General features: G+C 39.0%; 1 protein-coding gene across 2 annotated transcripts in view; it reads left to right on the forward strand.

Moving 5' to 3' along the window:
* KIF13B (kinesin family member 13B) overlaps positions 1–16,736 on the forward strand; it is a 179,841-nt gene that overhangs the window by 69,798 nt on the left and 93,307 nt on the right. Inside the window, exons 7-11 of one of the 2 annotated variants that reach the window (XM_057720824.1) lie at positions 3,015–3,102; positions 5,898–6,032; positions 7,966–8,078; positions 9,251–9,362; positions 15,500–15,712. In XM_057720824.1, the coding sequence (XP_057576807.1) occupies positions 3,015–3,102; positions 5,898–6,032; positions 7,966–8,078; positions 9,251–9,362; positions 15,500–15,712 (661 nt within the window). Of the gene's footprint in view, positions 1–3,014; positions 3,103–5,897; positions 6,033–7,965; positions 8,079–9,250; positions 9,363–15,499; positions 15,713–16,736 lie in introns of those variants that run through there. The other variant, XM_057720827.1, reaches the window with a different exon arrangement.

The following is a 16,736-nucleotide window of genomic DNA, read 5'->3' on the forward strand; positions in this document are numbered from 1 at the left end:
GTAGGGTGTTTTTTTGTTTGTTTTAAACCAAGAAATTTCGGGTGGCCTTCATCTGTTTGTTTGCAGGCTGTGGAGTGAGGGAGAGGCACAATTAGAAAAAGTGGAACCTGGGCCTCAAGATAGTTCATTTTCATGATTCTCAGAGGGAAAAAGGTGTCCCATTGTATGGCATAGACTTTGAAAGAGAAGTGGCTTACATGTATTAGAAAGCCTTCAAAAATGCTGTCCTCACTCTTCAGTCATAACTGAAGCTAATGAGGAAGATAACGGGTATCTGAGGAAATCTGTTTTTTTGCACGGAGTTCTCTGAGTGCAGATTTTAAGGAAGTGCAACAGTGGAGAGAAAGAAACAGATAAAAACCGCAGCCTGTGGCTTATTGGTGTGAGAGCAGTTATTTGGAAGGTCAAAGAGCCACATGAGCTGAGGCTTATAGCAAGTGTGGAGGACTGTGAGGGCGCTTCTGTTGTGTTAGGATGAAGGTCATCAAGGAAAGCTGGTCTTAGAAGCAGTGAGTCATGTGGCGCTTGATCAAGACAAAACTAAACCTGTCAGCTCCTCACCAGCATCTGTTTTCTTTAGCAAAGATAATGATCTGCAGGCTTTTCAGAATGAGGCTGAATTGGCACTTAGTGATTCTTTCTTTCTTTCTTTTTTTTTCTTTGGCTGTGCCACGCGGCTTGCAGGATCTCACTTCCCCGGCCAGGGGATTGAACCTGGGCCCCTGGACCATCGGGGAATTCCTGGCACTTAGTATTTCTATACAAAACTGTACTTGATGTTTATCGAGTGATCACTGTAGGCCAGGCACCATGCAGTCATAGATGACAAGCTCACAGTGTGGACAGAATGGGAGTCTTGGAAACAAATAGTTATGAAACAGTGCAGTAATGCTTTTAAATTATGAAGGAGGCTGACACAAAATGGTGAGAGCAAGAGAGGGAGTGACTGTGTTTGCCCAGGGGAGGAGGGAAGATTCCACAGAGCGTGCTTGATGAATTTGTGCTGAGTAGGAGTTTGTCCACAGAGAAGCTGGGTGGGAATGATTCAGGCTTAGGGGACAGCCTGTGCCAGAGCATGGAGGTTTAGAGAAACCAGGGGTTTGGAAAGTGACCCAGCTGTGCAGTGGGGCTGGAGGGCAGTATGCATGGATGTCAAAACAGGGGACTGGAGGAGTCCAGAGGGAGGAAGGTTGTGGTCTAGGTACCCGCGTGTTGCTAAATACTGTGTCCCTGTACTTTTTCTGGCTCTGCCTTGAGTACTTTTCCTTTCACCATCTCTGAAGAGTGTCACTTTGAGATCCCAGAACTCTTTCCAGAAATTCTTAGCTGACTTCATTCTCATGTTTTATATTCCACAGTGCTTGTGTGAATAGCTTGAACTTTACTATCTACAATTTGCTAACAGTCTTTAGTAATATCTTATATGTTTGTGTTGTGTATAGTTTAGTAATTGACAGCATGGGCTTTGGAATCACCTGGCTCTGGATCTAGGTCCTCTGCTTGTTACCTATTGAGAAAGTTCCTTATGCTTTCTAGGCCTCGTTTGTACAGAAGGGATGATAATGTTACGTAATACTTCAGAGGGCTGTTGTGAAGATAGACTGGGTTGATATACATGAGGTCTTAGAACATTTACTGGCACATAATAAGTGCTCACTAAGTGTTAGCTGTCATCTCCTCCATGGAAGTTTCTTGAGGATTTTTGTAGGGTTTCTAAAGAGCCAAAGTGAATGGATTAAAAACTCTGAAGGTGATTCCTTTTCAGTGAAAGATTATTTGAGAGGACTTAGTTATTTTATTCAAGTAGGGATTTTATTAATTCACCATCTACTATGTGTGGTAATATAATTATGTTTTACTCAGGAGAAAATGCAGTATACACTATTTTTAAGAAAAAGGGGGAAATGAAAGGAAAAAAAGTTGTAATAGAGAATATATCCAGAGATCAGAATTAAATCGAATATTCTATATGTACTTTATATACAGTTTTATAGTAGTAAGTAAAGTTTTGGTGGTTGATCCTAAGATTCCAAATCATTAGAAAATAGTAAGTTACATAAAACAAGAACCACTTGTAATCTCACCACCAATAAATACTGTTTTTAAAAATTGTAATGTTTAGGGAATTCCCTGGTGGTCCAGTGGTTAGGACTTGATGCTTTCACTGCTGTGGCCCAGATTCAGTCCCTGGTCAGGGAACTAAGATGCTGTAAGCCGCGTGGTGCAGCCAAAAAAAATGTAATGTTTATATTTTTTGAAGAACTTTTTTGACATAGAATCAGTCATCAACAAATATTCTTAATATTTTTTGGTTGATATCATTAAGTATGCTGTATGCGCTAGGTTTTTGGCAGGTGCCCTTTACTGGTTTCATTAGTTCCTTGTTTGTAAGAGGTTTATTTATTTTTTTACTTATGAATAAGTATATAATTTTATTGAATCATTTTTCAGTTCATTGAAATCATTTATTGAAATGATCATGTATTTTTTTTTTCCTCTTTAGTCTATCGTTGTGGTTAAGGGCATGAATCTTTTTTTCAATGTTAAAACAACCTAGCAGCCCTGGGACAGTCCAATTTCATGTTTTTAAATCACTTTTAGATTCAGTCCGTTGTGTTTATTTTTGTCTGTCTATATTTGTTTGTCTTTATTCATGATTGAGATTGGCCTATAGTTTTCTTTCTTGCACAGTTAACATTTATTGGGTTTCTGCTCTTTGTGCCACATTCTGTGATCTGACAAGTAGATTGTTGTATTTATTTGACTCTGCATTCTTTGTGGTAGTAGACATCCCACAGTGTACCCTTTTGAGTGATGTGATATTTTACCACATTATGAAGTTTTTCTTACTCGTTGAGATCTTAAAGTTTGGTTTAAATTCTTCTGGGATCAAGTCTGTTTGTTCTTTTTTATTTGGAATCTTTGAATTCAGTGTATATTTTTATGGAGCACAGCTGAGTCCCTTTAAAAACAGTTATTGTTTAAAAATTGTTTCTTTTGTTTTCAATGAACAGAAGCCGTCAAACATTAAAAGTCAGAGAGCACAGTGTGTTGGGACCCTATGTCGATGGACTTTCTAAGCTGGCTGTCACAAGCTACAAGGTAACAACATCCGTTTTGTAAACTACTAAAATTCACTGTAGCAAATTTTTCCTTGTTGAATTTGTGATCTTTTTTTTGAAATCAAAAAAATTATGATAGCATCACAAGTCACTTTTTACAGAAATCTTTATTAAAAAGCTGTCTATCGCTTTTAGGTCAGTTTAATTTTAAGAGAAGGTGTACATATTTGCAAGGCATAACTATTCATCTATTGTGAGACACCTTTTCCCCCGTATTTTACGAGCTCTAAAATTGTGATATTCCTTACAATTGTATCTTGAAATGATAAATGGCAGTATCTTTTTCCTTCCCTAGTAGTACATAAAATAATGATGTTGCTTGTGATGTTGGTTGAATGAAATAAAATATATGAGTTGAATAGTTGGCGTTTAAAGCCTGTTTCTAACTTGAGAGAATCACTCATTGGCCTTTAGTTACTAATTCTATTCATTTTCAGACTTCATAGTTCTGCTCTGTGTGAATCTGTTAGTCTTTCCTCATTGGGGGAATGGGGGTGGGGTGAGCTGTGATGTAATATACATTGAGTTGAGTCAGAGACTGTTGATCTAGTGACAGTTCTCTCATATGACTCCTGTATGACTCTGGATCCTTTATCTCACCAAGCCTCTTGGTCCTAATTTTTAGAATGGAAATTAGTTTTATTGTCTTGACTATCTTTTGAGTGAGATTCATTAGTTCCTTTGTTCCTTAATCAAATTCTGTCATTTAGTTAATGATACTTCATTTAGTAAATATTAGTTACTTCATTTATAAACATTTATTGAACACCTGTCATCTGCCAGACACTGTGCTAAGTGCTGAAGAAATAAAAAAATGAATGAGATGGTCCATTCCCTCAAGATGCGTACATATGTTGTAAAGGTATTATAAAACAACATGATTTTAAGTGCAGTGAGAGGTGCATGTTCAGGATTCATGGTAGTTTGGAGGAGGAGTACCTGACTTAAATAGACGTGTAGGTGTCTGGGGAGGGTGGTATCCAGGAAGACTTCCTGGAGGAGGAAATGAGGTAATGCATGTAAAACGTCTTAGAAAACTCTATGGTATCATGTAAATGTTAGGTATTGTTGTTTTTTTAATAATGAGTATTTGAGAGCTTATTTATGCAACAGTAGAGAGAGATCAAGATTTTTTTGACAGCTCAGAGAGATTGGAAAGTATAAAAAGACATTTTATTCAAAAAATTAAAAGTTTCAATAAAGAGTTTTATGTGGGAGACAACAGATTAAAGATCAGTGAATATCGAGATAATTAGAGACCAATGAATAAATGTAGGCTAAATAGAATAAAGCTTTTGCATTAACTGTCAGGATTGTAAGATTTAATGGATCTAAAATGGATTTGAAACGGATCTAGAAAATTGTAAATTTTACCTTTTGTTGTTGTTTTTCCAGTCTGGTGCCAACTTATACTTCTTTTTGCTATATTTTTACTTTGAGGCTTTTTATTTATCATGTTGAATTTGTCCATAAGCGTTATTCTTTTTCATTTATATAGGAAAATAGAATCTTAGGATTTTTCAGTTTTTCATGTATGTGTCAGTTAGAATTATGTTTGGCTGCATATAACAGAAAAAAATATAACAGGACTTAAATACTTTGGAATATGAATTATTATCTGTTTCGTTCCTTATGTATCCTCAGTATCTTAAAGTGTACCTGGCTTGTAGTAGGTGCTTTCAGTATATGTTAGAGTGAACAAATGAATGAACGGTGAGAGGGTTGGCATGGCGGCTCCAAAGATGCTGTTAGGATCTAGATTGCTTCCATCTCTCCACATAGAGCCAGGTCTGTAGTAATGCCCTTATTCTCATAGTTCAGGATGGCGCAGAACCAAGATGTGATAGTTGTGCCTACGCCTTTTAGGGTGATTTCCCAGATGACTTTTTGTCTCACTTGCTAGAAGTTAGTTATCTCGCCAGGCCGAGTTGCAAGGGCATCTGGGAAGTGCAGTCTTAATTCTGCTGCAGTGTGCTCAGCTAAAGATGGGGTTCCTTTACTGGAAACAAGAGGAGACTGGATAAAAGGAGGCAACCTAGTAGACTCTCTCACAAGTATATCTTTCTTGTTCCTCATTAAAATCCTTGTAAGGTAGATGATGTTATAGCTCTGTTGTTATTTATGAAACTAAATTTCAGATCACTTAAGTAATTGTTTTAGAGCTTATAATATTAAAAAAAAAGATCCCATGATCTTTCGAGTGTATCATGCTGTCTCTGTTTTAGCTATAATGGCAACGAAGTAGTGAATCCTTGCAGAAAATTAGTCTCTTGATGTTCTCATTTTAAAAAATAGGCCTGGTAAGATATATACCAATGCGGTGATATACTGCTATGCCTGCGTGAAGGGGTTACAAATTATTTTTGTTTGCTGTTTATTCATACAGTCTAATTTAATTTAACAATTAACTTCTATTGCTTCCATTGCTATAATTAAATAAGCTAATTTAAAAAAAATTTCTGGGTAAGATGAGGATTGGCATGGTGTGCTTGTCCATCTTGTGGGACTTCAACATGTAGCTTCTAAACTTTTCTAATTCTTGGTCAGAGCTGCCACTTTATTCTGCACCTACAGTAAATAATGTATTTTATTTGAGTTTGCAGAGAGAGTATTGGCTGTTGTACTCTGAGGGGCTTAATGTTCATCAAAAAACAGAATGTAAACCTCCAAATGTGGTTTACTAAGTAGTGAAACTTGGAATGCATTTTATAGTGTAGCAGAGTTTTAATGTTTATTAGATAATGAGATGTGTGTGTATGACTTGTTTCCACTTAGGATATTGAGTCTTTGATGTCTGAGGGTAACAAATCCCGTACAGTTGCTGCAACCAACATGAATGAGGAGAGCAGCCGTTCCCACGCGGTCTTCAAAATCACCCTCACACACACCTTATATGATGTGAAGTCTGGGGTAGGTGTTCAGATACGTGACCTTTTTTTTTTTTCTTTTAATTTATAAAGTGAATCATGGTTTACCTTATTCTCATCAGGTGTTAGATGACTTAAAGTCCTAGCCAGAAATGTGTATCAGTTTGGGCTCAAGAAAAGAAACAGACGCCACTCTAGGTAAACAGAAAGGGATTTAATGGAGAGAATTGGATGATTACAGAGTTGTTGGTATACCTTCTGAGGAGTGGTTTCTAGAGTAAATCTCTAGGAATTACCTCCAGAACAGCACAGATCTTGTCCAGTGAGGATGGTACTACCTCTGAGGCCACCCCTAGACCTGTGATACAGGAGTCAGCAAGACCACCTTCTTAGAGCCCTGGAAGTTGGAGAATGTAAGCTGGGATGCTCTTTTAGGAAAACTCGTATATCCACTCTCTTTCTTGCCAGCAGAAAAATGCCAAAAGGGGCCAGGGGGATGACCTCTGGGGATGACCTATGTTTCTGCTTTCTAAATCTAAGCAAGAATATGTGATTGACAGAACCTAAGTCACATCCTGAACCTTGGCTGCAAAGGGAGTCTAAGAAATGTAGGTTTTAGCTTTCTGCCCTCTCCAACTAAAGGCAGTTGGAACAGAAGTTATAGAAACCAATGGCCCACTGTCTCTGCCAGGGGTTTGTTTTTTTTTTTTTTTTTTTTTTGAGTTTTAAACTCTGATGGCAAACTGTGTATGCTAATAATACTGTAGCTGATTTAGTGGAGATTCTTTTGAAGTGTTCCCTTCTGCTAAACAGCTAAGTGTTAGAAGAAGTATGTTATACAAATCTACTGGATTTGTAGAATAATTTTTTGAGCATTTGGTCTTGAAGCTTATGAAGAGTAACAGAGCCAGAAATGTATGTGCTTCTACCACACTGAAAACTTCTGTGTTGACTCATACATTTGTGTCTTCCCGCTTACTTTTTATGTGAATTTTTGCATATTTTATTACTACCCTCCAGCGAATCAGTTTCAAATACCAGAAGCTAAAATGATCACCCTGGTAAAATGCTATATTTTGGCAAGATTTTCATTTGCTGAGAGCATGTTTTTTGTCTTTTACCATCACAGCAAGATTAGTGTAACAACAAAAAGTTCTTTGTTTTCTATTTCCTTTTCAGCATAGAATAAAAAATATACTGACTTTTTTATGTTTAACCAAAAGTACTTTTGATTTGGGAAACTGAATACCCTTTTGTTAGTTAGCAGCATGTTTATTTATGGAAATAAATATAAATATATACTTTAAAGGAAAGTTGTAAAAAATGATCCAGTCTATAGATTTTGGCATTGCTTTTCCACATTTCTTATATTGCTGCTGAAGTATAAAATATCTGTTATGTGTGTGATTTGACAATAGAACATTTTTGATAAAGGAAAATGTCAGTATGTATATCTTAACTAGAAAAGTATGTAAATTTAATACCTGAAATTATGAAACAAGGGAATTATATGAATAATATGAAAAATTTTAGAAAGCATTGGATCTTTGAGGGATTCTTCTGTTGTATAAAAGTTTTTTATATCATAAGAAATGCAAATATTTTACCTCAGGATTATTGGTAAATATATATGAAATTTTAAGCATGGTTTCACTATATTAAAATTTATACGTTATGCTTTTGTATACTTCTCTAAGAAAATTTTGTTGGGTTCCCTTCAAAATGTACCTACCATATTGGGGACACTGTTTTGTTCTGAGATAATTTTCTGTCTGGATTAGTAGTTGTGTATAATTTTGTGTGTATCTACTACTAGATTGTATAGTTTCCTTACACTGTTCTGTAGCAGCACAAATTAACTTTAAAATAACAAGTGCACTTTAATAAAGGATTTAGATAATCAACTCATTGCGTGGAGATGTATCCCTTTCTGTATTCTGTAACCATTTGTTAGTGTTTGTCAATTTGCTTCCTAGACATCTGGAGAGAAAGTGGGCAAGCTGAGCTTGGTTGATTTAGCCGGCAGCGAGCGAGCGACGAAAACGGGAGCGGCAGGTGACAGGCTGAAGGAGGGCAGCAACATCAACAAGTAGGTGGTCCAGCTGCCCGCCGCTGTCGCCTTGGTGATGTAGTAGCCAAAAGCGGGAACTTCTCTAGTTACTGAAAGGATAGCTTCCGGAATGACTGAGGCTATAAAGAATAAGTAGCGTAGAATATTTTTCATAGATATTTTTTAAAGGCCTGAGCCTGTTTTATGTTTTGTTGAGATCTGCTGGGGCCAGGGAGCACAGCCTCAGTCAAGTCCAAAGTTGCCCAAGGGCAGCCCTATTGAGGTTCAGAGCCAGGGAATTCTTTGTCCCAGGGAGTGGCCCTGTGCATCGTAGGATGTTTAGTGACATCCCTGACGTCTACCCACTAGATGGCAGCAGTACCTGCCATCTCTCTCCCCAACCCCGAGTTGTGACAGCCCAGATCATCTTCAGATACTGTCAGCTGCTCCTTGTGGGGACACAGTCACCCTCCAGTTGAGAGCCACTGGTCTAAGCTACAGAAAAGAACAAAGATAATCAGAGTACCAGAGTCCAGCTGTGGGTCTTGGTGTGGGTGTCACTGTCTGAACAAACAGTAACACGTGTACTGGCCGCATCGAGCTCTCCCTTCTATGACAGCTATGATGCTTATTTATACCAGGATTTTACTTTGTAAAGGAATATTTTGTGTACCAAGTCTTTCATATGGTTATGTATTTTCTTACCTGAAGCTAAATTGTTAGCCCCTGGTGGGCAGGAATCTTTTCCATCCTTCTGGCTCCCAGAAGGACACATAGTGAGACAGTCATCAGTAACCAACTGGAGATCATAGAACACCATTATCCAGATGCTATGCTATTACATATTTATATATATGAATGTTTTTGCCTTGTACTGTGTTTTAGTTAATCATATTATGTTTGTGGCTTCCTTTCTTAAAGATATGTGGTATTTGTGTCATTATCTTCACCTAATGGTTTATATCTTACTTTTTTTTTTAACAAAAGTGAGAAAAAAAGTGAAGAAAGCAATTTTATAGCTTATAGTAAGTAGTATTAGAGGGATATCAGCTTTTAGAGTTTATGTGTTCCTAACTTGAGTAGCAAAATGCTGACAACAGTGCTGTTCTTGTGCTGGTACAAAGGCATCTTGATGTTTAATCTTTGTGCTAAAATGTGACATTTGATATACTCAGGTTTTTACAATTATTATGGTTTGTTGCACCATGCAGGTCCCTCACAACCCTCGGTCTGGTTATCTCAGCCCTAGCAGATCAGGGTGCTGGCAAAAACAAGAATAAATTTGTTCCATATCGTGACTCAGTTCTCACTTGGCTGCTCAAAGTAAGTTTTTATCAGCCTTTCTGGGATGCTCTTGGTGGTTGGTAAAAAGGAAGAATAAAGAGTAAACTATTAATTTCTTCCAACTATAATTTCCTACATCAGTGTTCAAATTTATAATCATTAGACTGTTACATGATAGTCATAATTTTAATGGATTAAGCATGGGTTTCTTCCTGATTCCCAGAACCCGGAAGCAGTGGGGGTTTGGAGCACACTGAATCGCACAGTTGCCTCTGAGATTTGGGGACCAGAACAGGGACCTAGTGCTAATCTCATAGCTGAGTGAGTCATAGGGAAGGGGTTTCCACTGTCGCCAGACCCAGCTGAACTGCTCCATCCTTCTCACAGACTCCTTTTGTTTGATGAACATTCTGGACCTTGTTTTTCTGTTTAACTTCCAGACTACTCATGATCATTTTAATTTGCTTTCAGCTTCTTAAAGGTGTTGTTAGAGGATAGAGAGTAGAGAGCACAGTCATTCACTGGTTAATTGATTCAGCATGAATGAGAGAAATGGAAACGGGAAAGAAAAAGCCTGTGTGAAGTGCTGTGAGGAGAATGTAAGGAAATGCTAGACACTCTTTGTCCTATAACCGCTCAGAGTCTAGTGAGGGAAAGAAGATGTATATACACAATACTGTAACACTAGTTGGTGATTCCAGGAGAGAGAAGGAGGTGACATGTAATAGGAGTTTGGTGAAGCGAGAGGCTATTTCCAGGTTTCTTCTAGTCTTCAGGGTTCCCTTTGGTCTTGATAGAGCTGGTGTGGTGGATTGGGTATTGGACTGGATGTTAGAGGATATAAAATCTAGTGACAGTTTAACTCCTTATAAAGTTGTCAACCTGGAACAAAATATTTTACCTAATGCTCTTTTTTTTTTTAATTTATTTATTTTATTTGTTTATTGGCTGCATTGGGTCTTTGTTGTTACACGAGGGCTCTCCCCAGCTGTGGAGAGCGGGAGCCACTCTTCACTGCAGTGTGCAGACCGCCTACGGCGGTGGCCTCTCCCATTGTGGAGCACAAGCTCTAGGTGTGCAGGCTTCAGTAGTTGTGGCGTGTGGGCTCAATAGTTGTGGCCGTGGGCTCCAGAGCGCAGGCTCAGCCGCTGTGGTGCATGGGCTCAGCTGCTCTGCGGCATGCGGGATCCTTCCGGAGCAGGGACCGAACCTGTGTCCCCACCATGGGCAGGTAGATTCCCAACCGCTGCGCCACCAGGGAAGCCCCCTAGTGCTCTTTTAAAAAATGTTTTTAAAATGGAAAAATAATTTTAGGAGCCCAATTTAGCTTTGTAATGGCTTATTTTCTCATTGATCCAGAATTTATTGGATACCTGTTACTCACTGTGCTCACGGTTGAGCATGTAAAGATGAGTTAAGCATAGGCAGCTTAGTAGAGGACACAGCTTTTGAGTTATTCCATGACATGTTTAGAGAGCTGTGTTTGTAACGAGAGTAGGGGTTTTCTCCTAGTTTCTACACCCTCTCAAAGGCTTACTAGTATTCAGTTTTACTTTCTAAAACTCTACACACCACTTGAGCACGCTTTATTAAGTGAAATTTTCCACAGTAGAAAGTCAGGTAGATTACTTCCTTTGGCCAAAATGCAATAAAAGTAGAAATTTAAAACAAAAGGATAAACAAACAAAATTTGATGATTGAAAACCACTTGTAAACTTGAATTAAAGGGATACATATTATAAAACATTTAATTACCAAGGAAGTAATTTTCTGGTCTTCATGTGTCAGTAATTAACCTTGAAATCTCATTTGTTTAATTTCCAGAGGAAATCTCAATAAGATACTTACTTCTTCCTCACACTTTCCACAGAAACATCTCCTGATCATTCCTGATGATTTCTGGATGTGCCTGATTTAAAACTATTCATTGTCCCCTTCCAGTGTTGCTACTTTAGTCCATTTAACCCAACAATAAGAAATATTTTCTAAGTTAATTGACATAGGTAAAATGGCCTAGGTTAATTATTGAGTGTCCATCGCATAGGCTGGAGGCCAGGAGAGCTTGGGTCAGGAGAATCAGGTACCGTTCAAAGTGCTTCACATACATTATCTCATTTATTCCTTGGAAGGCAGATGTGTCACATTTTACAGATGTGGCAGTGGATATAGAACCAGCAAGTGATAGAACCAAGACTGGAATCCAGGGCTGACTTTGCTGCCCATCTTCTGTTGCCCAGGCTATGCTCTTCTTACCAAACGTTTCTTTTCTTTAGAAAGAGAAGCACCTTACTTTTACCATATGTGATAGAAACTGTTGAATATAATTGAACTTGAAGAACAAAACTAAACACTTTTTAAAAAAGCTCACTTTATCTTCTATTTAATAAAACTAGGCTGTAATTGTAACATTTTTTTAATTGAAAATGTATTTTAAAAATTTATTTTCCATTTATTGGCTGCATTGGGTCTTTGTTGCTGTGCGCGGGCTTTCTGTAGTTGCGGAGAGTGGGGGCTGCTCTTCATTGCAGTGCTCTGACTTATCGCGGTGGCTTCTCTTGTTGCAGAGCATGGGCTCTAGGCTTGCGGGCTTCAGTAGTTGCAGTGTGTGGGCTCAATAGTTGTGGCTCACAGGCTCAGTAGTTGTGATGCACGGACTTAGTTGGTCTGTGGCGTGTGGGATCTTCCCGGACCAGGGATCGAACCTGTGTCCCCTGCATTGGCAGGCGTATGCTAAACCACTGTGCCACCAGGGAAGTCCTGAATTCTCTACTGTTTTGCATCCTTACTGCCAGTTACCTAATGAGTAATGAAGGCTTTCTTCTCTCCCCTGGATGGTTGAAATTTCTTTCCTGAGCTTTCCATTCATTCTGTTCTTTACAGTTAGGTTGCTGTCTTTCTCAATTAATACTCTTCTTAAACTTAAATCTCTTGAATAGCTCTTCAGAGGCCCTTACGATGAAGTCCGAATTCTTTAAGGACTTGTGGTTTACTAGGCCCCTCCCTGCTTGCCACTGTTCAGCTTTCGCATCTTGACATTATCAGTTCCAGCTCAGTGACGAGTACTCTCAATTCTAGGACTTTGCTCTTCTCTGCAATCCCCAGTCCTTCTTCCCTCCCCCATCCCCTTTACCTGGGCGATGCTTATTCATCCTTAGGTGTCAAATGTCACTTTCTCTGGGAGTCTTTCCTAACCTTTCAGGAGGGCTTTCCGCTTTTTCTCTGTCTTCTCAGACCGTATTGCTTTTATCCCTACTTGAGTTCTCAGCATACAGGATTTGCTCACTAGCGTCTTTGCTCACTAGCGTCGCCCTCTAGTTGGTAAGCTCCGTGAAGAGCTGAATGAAGGAATAATTTCAGCTCTGCTCTGCACTAGCATTATGACCTTTTGGTAAGTCTGTCAGTCTTCCTGGGTCTCAGTTTCTTGTCTGTAAAATGAAATAATTCGATTAGGTGACTTCAAAGAGTTCTTTCAGCTTTAAAAAATTCTGACTTCCAAAATTAAATTTCTTTCCTGTGTCCATTTAATTTGTAGTTGCTGCGTTTGCAACAAAGCTCATCAGATTTGACTAATTAAACAATTAAAGAGTAAACAAGAGGCCTTATACTTTCTCCCTGAATGAGTGCCAGTTCTTTTGTTGCTGCTTCCTTTTTGCTGATGGCAGGAGGCCATTTTGAGTATAGGCATATTGTTGCTCCTGCACAAGGGCTTTTAAAATACCAAGTATTTGCTGTTGGCCAGGTTTCCTTTTCTCAGCACAAATTGAAGCACAATGTGTGTGCTTTTCTCCTGTGGTAGTTATTGTTACGAATCCCCTTTCACCCAACAGCACTTGCTGTTCGTGTGGGCTAAGAGAATGCCGTGGTTCAGGAAGGGCAGCGCTGCACCGTGGTGCTGCTTGTGAACCGAATTCCAAGCTGAGATGCAATTCCTGTGATCGTGATATATAACATTTGAATTTCATCAACGTGCATGGGATTCTTCTTGACATTTTTATCTGGAAGTTGCCAACGCTGGGCACCAGCAATGCGAGATCATTGTCTTAGAAGTGGAGTGAAGTGAGCAGTCATCCAGGTTTTGCAGAAATCATCTTTGCCTCCTAAAGCCCAGCTTACTTTTATTTAACCTGCTTTTTCATGCATTGAAGAGTATTTCCTTCAAAGATATAATTAGCTGTGTTTTCGGTGGAAAATCAAAATTTTAGTAATGGATAAGTAAGCGGACATATTGTTTGTGCTTATATTGAACTGTTAGCAACACCTAGGAAATTAGTTTGTTTCTGGCACCAGGGCAGAACAATTTGGAAAGGTTTCAGGTCTGAACTCTCTCTGTGTTGTTGCCAAGTGTTATTTTGTTACTGTGCTATTGTGGGTAGCTTTTGGGGAGTGGAAATCATATTGGATTGGAAAGTAGGATACAACTGAGCTGAAATATTTTCAGTTTGCTAATTCTGGATCTGTAGGCAGGTTATTTAACCTCCTTTTTCAAAACAAACCTTTGGTTTTTCATCAGTAAAATGGGGATACTAATAATATATCACAGATGGCTGAGGACTAAATAATCTCTGCATAAAGTTGTGTAAATCACGGGTTGTTCAAATTTTAGATACATTGATACTGGAAAAAATTTCTGTCTTCAAAAGTAAGAATTTTATATTGGTTAATGCTGCCCAAAGATAGAGTTGGGTTTCTTGTGATCTAATGAATTTCTCACTACTGGCCAGTTTGAGTGTTCTCTCTAATATTGTGAGTCTATAATTCAGTGATACTTTACTACTGAAAGGAGGTATTGAATCTAGTCTTCTAGGTAATTCTCATCCTGGGATGGTGTATTGGTAGTTTTCTATAGCTGTGTAACAGATTACCCTGAAATCTTAACAGCTGGGACCAGCCATTATTTGTTATCTGAGAGTTTCTCTGGGTCAGGATTCCAGATGTGGCCTAAGTGTTCTGGGTGGGGTCTCTCCTATGGCTGCAGTCCAGGTGTCTTCTGGGGTTGTAGTCCTTGCCAGGCTGCTGCTCACCTGAGTGCCTGTGGGCAGGTGTCAGAAGATGTGTTTCCAGACTCACTCCTGTGGTCTCTTCCTGCGGCTGCCTCACCTCATGGCAGTGGTTTCCCTCAGAGCGAGAGAAGCCAGTCTTTTATAATCTGATCTCAGACGTGGCAGGCCATCACTTCTGTGTTCTCTTCCTTAGGGGAAGATCAGCAAGTCCTGCCTGCACTCAGAGAAGGGGCAGACACGGGGGTGTGAATTCCAAGAGGCTGGGATCTTTGGGGCCCCGTCTCAGAGGCCGCCTGCCGCCTGCCACAGCTGCATTTCATGTAGCCTTTGTGTGGTGAAGTTGCGTGGGGATGGCCTGGACTTCCCAAGTCTCTTTTTGTAATTCTGAGTTGTATTTAGTTATTTTTAATGTTCTCAAGGGAAGGTCATTTTTTGAATTTGTTGGAGCCCATTCTAAAGCCCATTTAGCTGTTTTGTGTAATGGAGATGAATGTCTTTTTTTTCAGCACCCTTGTCTGAGCTCTAGAAGCGGTTGTGTAGAACTTGAAGCCTGTTTTAGTAGTTTTTGAAGTGCTGTCAGAGGGAGTAAGATGAAGTACCTTCAATGTATCTTTTGTTTTATAAGACCTTATTGTACCTTATGCTTTAAAAAATTCACAAGATGCTTGATAGCTTGTAACAGCACCACTTTCTGAGCCATTATTTAGGCTTCACAGAGACTCTAGGTACAGGGCATTATGGGGTAGATTGTAGGTAATCACTCTTTGATCAAATGCTATTACGATTGTTCAGTTCTTCTCAGGGAGATTTTGTAGGCATTTAAGAAAACATCCTTTTTTTTATTCTGAGCAGTCTGCTGACTTAATGTTATCATGTTGCCTGTTAAAAGAGGACAGATTGACTTAGAATTAATTTTTATTAAACTGAAATAACTTTGGGTTTCATCGTATTTGCCAGTTCTTTCTCAAAAACCAAAGTTCCCTTTTGCAAAAAAGTAGCTTGCCAGAGAAGAAAGAGCATGGGATTGGGAGTCAGTATACCTGAATTTAAGTCCCGGCTTTGTCCTTAAATCTGTGTTTGACCTTGGGACATTTGCTCATCATTTCTGACTTCAACGTTCCCACATGATGCTTTCTTCCAACTTTAAAATGCTATTCAATTTCTTTTCTCTGCCAGGACAGTCTTGGGGGTAACAGCAAGACAGCCATGGTAGCTACCGTGAGTCCGGCAGCTGACAACTATGACGAAACCCTTTCAACTCTGCGGTACGCGGATCGCGCCAAGCACATTGTGAACCACGCTGTGGTGAATGAGGATCCCAACGCACGAATTATCCGGGATCTCCGGGAGGAAGTAGAAAAACTCCGCGAGCAGCTGACCAAAGCAGAGGTATAAGGCACAGCCAACCAACACCTTATGGGTCTAGGAAAATCTAGTAAAGCTAGAATTTGAGTTTACTTCCCCTGGGGACCGTAAGTGATGAATATTCCACTTAGAAGTTTTGAATTTCCTATAGGAAGAGAAATTTGAGATGAGTAGTAAAGGAAGACAGATACATTGTCATGGTTGAAATTTCGATAGCTTTTACAGATGTTATAGGATTGAATGGGGGAGAGAATAAAGGGAATTGAGAATGTTTCTTTCCACAGTAGAGGCAGCAGACAAGAGAGAAGAGTTAGAATAGGGGAGGGAAAAGAGATGCTTGAAACAAAAATAGATACAACTTACTATTAGTGCAGAAAATGGTGCTGAGTAGGCATAGACTAATTGAAAGAGGAATCAGACAGATTTTTGTTGTATCATATGTTCATGGGTTGAAGTCAGAATAGAAATTTTAAGGAAGTTTTGCACACCATACTAATCTCATTTTTCCATGTTACAGTTAATTATGTTTGTAGAAAAAAATTTTATAGCAGAAGTAGCTGTTTAATAGTGCTCTATTTTCATTATCCTTTGTACATTCTATAATATATGATGTTTATGTTCCATTACTGAATTTGAAACCTACACAGTTCTAAGCACAAAGCAAATGCTGAATCCTTTTATGAAGAGTGGGACAGAATGTCGGATGCGGGATTCCTACGTTAATGAGCATTTCTGTTCCCACAGTTTTCCAGCACCGTGGGACTCTTTCCAGGGCCTGGGACCATAGCCCTCTTCTTTCTTATGACCCATTTTTTGGTAGTGTATCAGTAAATTACATGGTCAAAACAGTTATCTTGATTGTATTTTTGCCTGTTGAATCTTATCCTGTTTTTACAGGAATAATTTTACAGTTTGTCAAGGTTCTTTGAAAGTTTATTTCTGTCTTCCTGGTGTCCATAACACCATCCAGTTTTCAGCATGTGCAAATTTAGTCTTCATATACTTGAATAAATACCCAAAGTCATCAGTGAAGACTAGAATGAATCAT

The sequence above is a fragment of the Hippopotamus amphibius genome, chromosome 2, assembly GCF_030028045.1.
Source record: "Hippopotamus amphibius kiboko isolate mHipAmp2 chromosome 2, mHipAmp2.hap2, whole genome shotgun sequence".
Taxonomy (NCBI): domain Eukaryota; kingdom Metazoa; phylum Chordata; class Mammalia; order Artiodactyla; family Hippopotamidae; genus Hippopotamus; species Hippopotamus amphibius.